We start from the raw sequence: 5,408 nt of genomic DNA, 5'->3' as shown, positions 1-5,408 counted from the left end.
CAGCCATCTCAAGGCGCTTGTGCACTCATGCCCTGGCCACCGCTCCAGTTCACTGAGCTTCCTGACCCGCAGGAGTCTGGGCCTGGAGAGCCTCAGCGTGTGCTCCTCTGTCTCCCACAAACCAGGCTTCGGATCCGAGCTTTGTCCACTCAGGAGACCTCGATCCAGACCTGTGTCCCCATGCAGTCCATGGTGGGCTGTGCCTTCTGGGGGAACAGGGCTGTGACCGCATCCTCACACCCACCCAGCATTTGATGGACACACAGAGTCAGAACACCCAGCCCCCTGGGGGGTGGGGGGAAGCTCCCTGCAAACCTGGCCCCCAGGTGCATCACAGGTGGGGGTTCACAAGGCCCTGCAGTGTTTGTCCACCTCTCCCACAATCGCACTGCTCCCCAAGCATGCCCAGGGTGCTGTATGCAGGGAGACAGGCCGTGGGCCCAGGGGGCCCTGTTCACTGGGTGGGTGCTCTGTGCTGAGTTGACAGGTCCCAGGGGTGCCCTGTGCTGGGTGGGTGCTGTGCTCTTGAGTTGCCAAGCTGTGTTCCTGGGGTGCCCTACTGGCCGGGCGCAGTGCTGCAGTGTGTGGACCTGAGCTTACACTCAGGCGCAGGCCCAGGCCAGCTCCCACAGACACACGGTGGCACAGTGACTCCTAGTGGCCGGGAGGCCAGAGGCCAGTGCATGTGCCTGTCCTCCAGCTAGCCCAGCCCTCTGCCCCAGAGGGGAGCAGGCAGAGGCCTCCTGGGCAGCGTGCTCCCTGGTCAGCTTGCACAGCCCATCTACTGAGGCCAGGAGCCAGCCCTTGCTCTCTGCAGTGGTGGGCCCCCACCAGGGGGTCGGTTCTCACCCAGTCGCCACCTCAGTGGAAGCAGGGAGCTGCATGCCAGCATCTCGGGCGCCCTCGCCCCACTCTGCTGTTTTCCGTGCACCGTGAACTCCCAGGCCTTCTGCTGTCTTGGGTCCTGACTCGGTTCTCATTAAGCACTAAGGGTTTGAGTTTCATCATGCAGTTGACACAATTTTTCCCCCCTCTTCATAAACACACCATGAATGAGGACTCTGTGCTCCATGGTTTTCTTCCAGACCTCCTGCCCGCCCGCAGGGCCCTGGGCCAGGGCCTGGGCAGCTGTGGCTGCCAGTGGACAGGGGGCTGGAACCAGGGGCCAGGCAGCAGCAGGCTTACAGTGGAAGGGGCTTGAGGGGGTTCTTGATGGGACCACAGAAGGCAGGGCACTGGCTGCTCCTCCCACTCTCCCCAGAGTCTGTGTTCCAGAAGGTGCTTTGGCTCTGGGGCCACCTAGGTCACCCTTTGGGCCACGTTTGGCTCCCTGGTGGCTCTTCTTCCCCACCCTGTACTTGTTAGCAGCCCCGACATGCTGGATCAGAACGCCTGGGCCTCTCTGAAGTAGACCAGACTTGCAATCAGCGTGCCGGCTTCTCGTCCCACTGCTGCCACCTCTGAGCTGTGATGAGGGTGGCTTGTCCTCTCTGTGCCACCACTCCGAGTGGACAGCCAGGAAACGCAGCCACTGGGGGCCCTGTGTGCCGATCTCACGCGGGCCGTACCTGGCTGACAGGAGTGGGGTCTGCTCCCACCAGGCTGCCTCTGCTCTGAGTTCCTGGGGGCATAAACAGTTAAGCGGCAGACTACTGACAGAAAAGTTGGTGGTTCAAACCCACTGAGAGGCACCATGTCTGCTTTTTGAGAGGTCACAGCTTGGCAAACTGTGTGGAGCAGGTCTCTTCCACACACATGGGGTCCTTGAGAGTGGGAGCCTGTTTTTTCCATTTCAGGATGTTGCTGAGAGTAGAAATATTCTTGGCTGAACAGCAGCAGAGGGGAGCCGTTGTCACGGGAGGGGGTGCATTCTGTTCTTTCTCCTCTGACCACATCTGGCTGTTCCCCAAGAGGTGCCTTGCTGGGGCGGGATCCTGCTGGTGGAAACACTGCCGTACCCTAGAGGGTCCTTCAGGAAGAATGCTAATAGATCTGATGTTGATTCGCCTCCTGGTACAAGGAGAGGGTCTGGTTCCTCACCACAGTGAAGCCGGGGAGGCAGAGCACACCAGCTCTTGGATCCCCAGGTCATATGAGAGTTAGATGCGTAACAAACGGCCTGGGGAAAAAGTGAGACGGAGAGAATGTCCAAAATGGGGTGCAAAGCAGGGCTGTGCTGGGGGAAGAGTGAGGCCCTCAGACTTCCTCGGCCCAGGGCTGTCACAGACCTTCCGTCCCCAACAAACATAGCGTCCCCACCATGCAGTGACATGAAAGACGACTATGTGAGAGGCCTGTGCCTATGTGAGGGCCCTCAAAGCCGAGGTCTTTCTGAAACAAGAGACCCAGCCTGTCTTCCAAGAACCCTCTGGGTGGATTTGAACTCCTACCCTTTTGGCTACTAGTTGAACCTTAACCATTTGCACTGCACAGGGTGTCCCAGGTGAGTCTGGGGCATCCTGGTGGCTGGGAGGCAGGCACCCCTGAAACACAGAGGGCCCGAGCCGGGATCAGGACTGACTTAAGTGCAACATGTGGTGTGTGGTTGGTCCAGGAAGGTTCTGGACTCTCCCAGTGGGTGGCTTGTCAGTTGCAAATGAGCAGCTCACTTGGAAGTTAGGGGTTCCTGTAATTCCTGTCTGGGGGGGACAGCAATGCCGCGTGGCCTCTGAGGTCCTCGGCAGCAGGGAGGGTATGACTCGGTCAGCGAGCTGCTTTCACCTGGACAAGAGCCTATCAAGCTGTGTCAGCTTTGCCAGAACCTTGGGGAAATAGTTCTTTTACCATATACATGAAGTAAGAGCACGAACACGTGGTTAAAGCGTGTGGGAGGATGCTGGCTACTTCTAAGCCGTGTCCACTCAGGCCCTGGCCTCCACAAGCCTCAACCTCCCCGTCTCTCCAGCAGCCCCAGTGGACGGTGCTGAGGAGATCTTAGCTTCTGTTCACTTCTCGTTCCTGTTACTCACTTGTCACTCGCCCCATTTGTGGGTTTTGGTGTCCTCTGTTGTTTTGTTTGTGTGTGTGTTTGACTGAGGGTTTTCCAGGACCCAGGGTTGGCGTCCACTGAGTGAGGAGGGTCCACCTGAACACCTGTGCGTGGCCCTGGCGTCTCGCTGTCGGGTGCACTGCTCCCCGGGGTTCTCTGAGCTTCAATCTGGAGCATGTTGCCAGGCCTTACTTCCGTGGTGCTGCTGAGCAGGCCGGCACCACGACCTGTCAGTTCCCAAGCGCAGCCCCCGGCTTCCATGACTCCCTGTGATCTCGCGGTCAGAGCTGGCCTGGTCAGTCAGGGGTGGCCTGAGAGTGGGCAGAGGGTATGGAAACGGTGCCTGAGGCCCGACCAGAAGCAGGAGGCTGGGGATCCCTGTCGCTGTAGGAAGTCTAGACAGAGGGGCCTGTGGTGTCTGTGCCACATGAGCATTAAATGCCACCTTCCTGGGGCCCTGGAGCAGAAGTGTGGGCAGACCCTCGCTGACCAGTGACCATCTGTGAGAGCATGTGGCGAGCCCCTCCTGTCCAGGCCGAGCCCAACTCTCCCCTCTCTCATTCCAGGTCGGACTATGATGACTGGAGACCATCCCTGGCCAGCTTGCTTCAACCCATTCCATTCCCCAAAGAGTAAGTCCATACGTGCTTCCAGAACTTTCTGACCTGTGGGAAATGAAGCCTTTGCCCTTGAGGCCTTAAGGGGTAGGGGAGCAGTCCTGTGGACTGAGGGTGGAGCTGTGTGCCCTGCCTTAGCCGTGTCCCCAGCCTGGGACACTGGGGGGGAGGGGGCCACTGCAGAAGGGGGCCGGTCAGAGCTGCCCAGGATTCACTACATGAGGACCCAGCTGACCCATGTTCACACTCCCCTCATTGAGAGGGAATGGTGCAGTCCAGCTGCCCTTCGACAGTGTGTTACTGAACATGTGGGCAGTGGACCTGGCAGTGCGCTCCATCCACATGGAACATGCTGGAAGCTCTGACTGCTCCCATGTGGGAGGGAATCATGCCCCACGCGAGGTGCCCCCTCCCCCCAGGCTGGCCAGCCCATTCTGTCCCAGAAAGCAGACATATGACACCAGGACCAGACTTTGTGCCAGTGACCAGGCCAGCTGGGCCCCTAGGCCTGTTTTGATCGGTAGAGGAGCGAGGCCCCCGGAGACTATGTGGTCCTCTCCGGAGTCCATTACCGAGCCCGTGTTTGTGCAAGCTAGCTCTCCGAGGGGGACATTACACTCAGTAATTGCTCCATTTGCTGGCCCAGCTGGTCCCAGGGGCCCCCAGAACCTGAAACTGGAGAAATTTGACTCCCGGGACCGCTGCTGTCTCCACAGAGAATGGCGTCACCAGCCCCCGCGCCGTCCCCACAGGTTGGGGGCTGGAGGGTGGCCCATGATGCAATTCGAGTAGAGGAGCCTCCCTGGGGGCCCTGACGTGCCATGATTAGAGGGGCCACGTCTTAATTGTGGAACAGTTAACGCATACACCTGGGTCCCTGGAGCCATGCGTGGGCCACACGCCCTTGGTTCGCACTGCTCCTGTGCCCCTGTGAGTAGGTGTGTGTACCTGTGTGCAGGTGAGTTCACCTGTGTGTACATGTATGCCCTGCCAGCACTGTTAACCTGCTATTAACCTTATTAGACGGCCTGTGCCGTCCGGTGCTGAGCAGGGACAGCCCATAGGGCTTGGTTCTCACTCGCTCTTCGTCTTAAGATCTGACCTGGAGACCAGCTGTCCCAGAAGGAAGGCCTGATCTCGGGGCCCCTCGGGGTGACGGGTTTGGAGATCCCTCGCTAACTGAAGTCTCCATTTGTTTTGCTTCCAGGGCTCTGGCACATGAGAAGTTCACCCAGTGAGTGTTGGGCAATGCCCGCGTTCCCTTCTCTGACACCCCTCCCATTTCCTGGGCTCTGTCCTCTCTGGTCCTCTGTACATCCCAGGAGCCCATGGGCTGTGGTGCCTCCTGGACACCACAGATGTTTCCTGGGATGGCCCATTGTGCCCTGGCCTGTCCACGCTGCCTGCACTCCTGCCCTGGTCCTTCTCTGGACTTTCCCTGTCCTGACCCCTGCCAGAACCCGCCATGACCCCTCATCCCCTCATCTTCCAGGGAACTGAAGTATGTGATCCAGAGGTTTGCCGAAGACCCACGGCAAGAGGTGAGACTCCCCACAGCTGGTGCAATGCTGGACACAACTGTAGCTCTATCTGGGGGCCTGCTCACCCATGGGCCTGTTCACCCATGGCTCAGCCAGGGGCCTGCTTACCCACGGCTCACCCAGGGGCCTGCTCGCCCAGGGGCCTGCTCGCCCAGGGGCCTGCCCACCCACAGCTCACCCAGGGGCCTGCTCACCCATGGCTCAGCCAGGGGCCTGCTTACCCACGGCTCACCCAGGGGCCTGCTCGCCCAGGGGCCTGCC

At 59.8% G+C, this 5,408-nt stretch overlaps 1 protein-coding gene across 1 annotated transcript in view; it reads left to right on the top strand.

Annotated features, from left to right (window-relative positions):
* The window catches only part of CMIP (c-Maf inducing protein), a 205,301-nt gene that overhangs the window by 183,349 nt on the left and 16,544 nt on the right, over positions 1–5,408 (top strand). Inside the window, exons 11-13 of the mRNA XM_006888807.1 lie at positions 3,556–3,621; positions 4,814–4,840; positions 5,099–5,147. Coding sequence (XP_006888869.1) covers positions 3,556–3,621; positions 4,814–4,840; positions 5,099–5,147 — 142 coding nt within the window. The remainder of the gene's footprint in view (positions 1–3,555; positions 3,622–4,813; positions 4,841–5,098; positions 5,148–5,408) is intronic.

This window comes from Elephantulus edwardii, unplaced genomic scaffold (genome assembly GCF_000299155.1).
Source record: "Elephantulus edwardii isolate Elephantulus edwardi_28Jun2011 unplaced genomic scaffold, EleEdw1.0 scaffold00072, whole genome shotgun sequence".
Taxonomy (NCBI): Eukaryota; Metazoa; Chordata; class Mammalia; order Macroscelidea; family Macroscelididae; genus Elephantulus; species Elephantulus edwardii.
The sequence above is the reverse complement of the archived record's forward strand: the minus strand, read 5'-3'. Positions and strand labels throughout refer to the sequence as shown.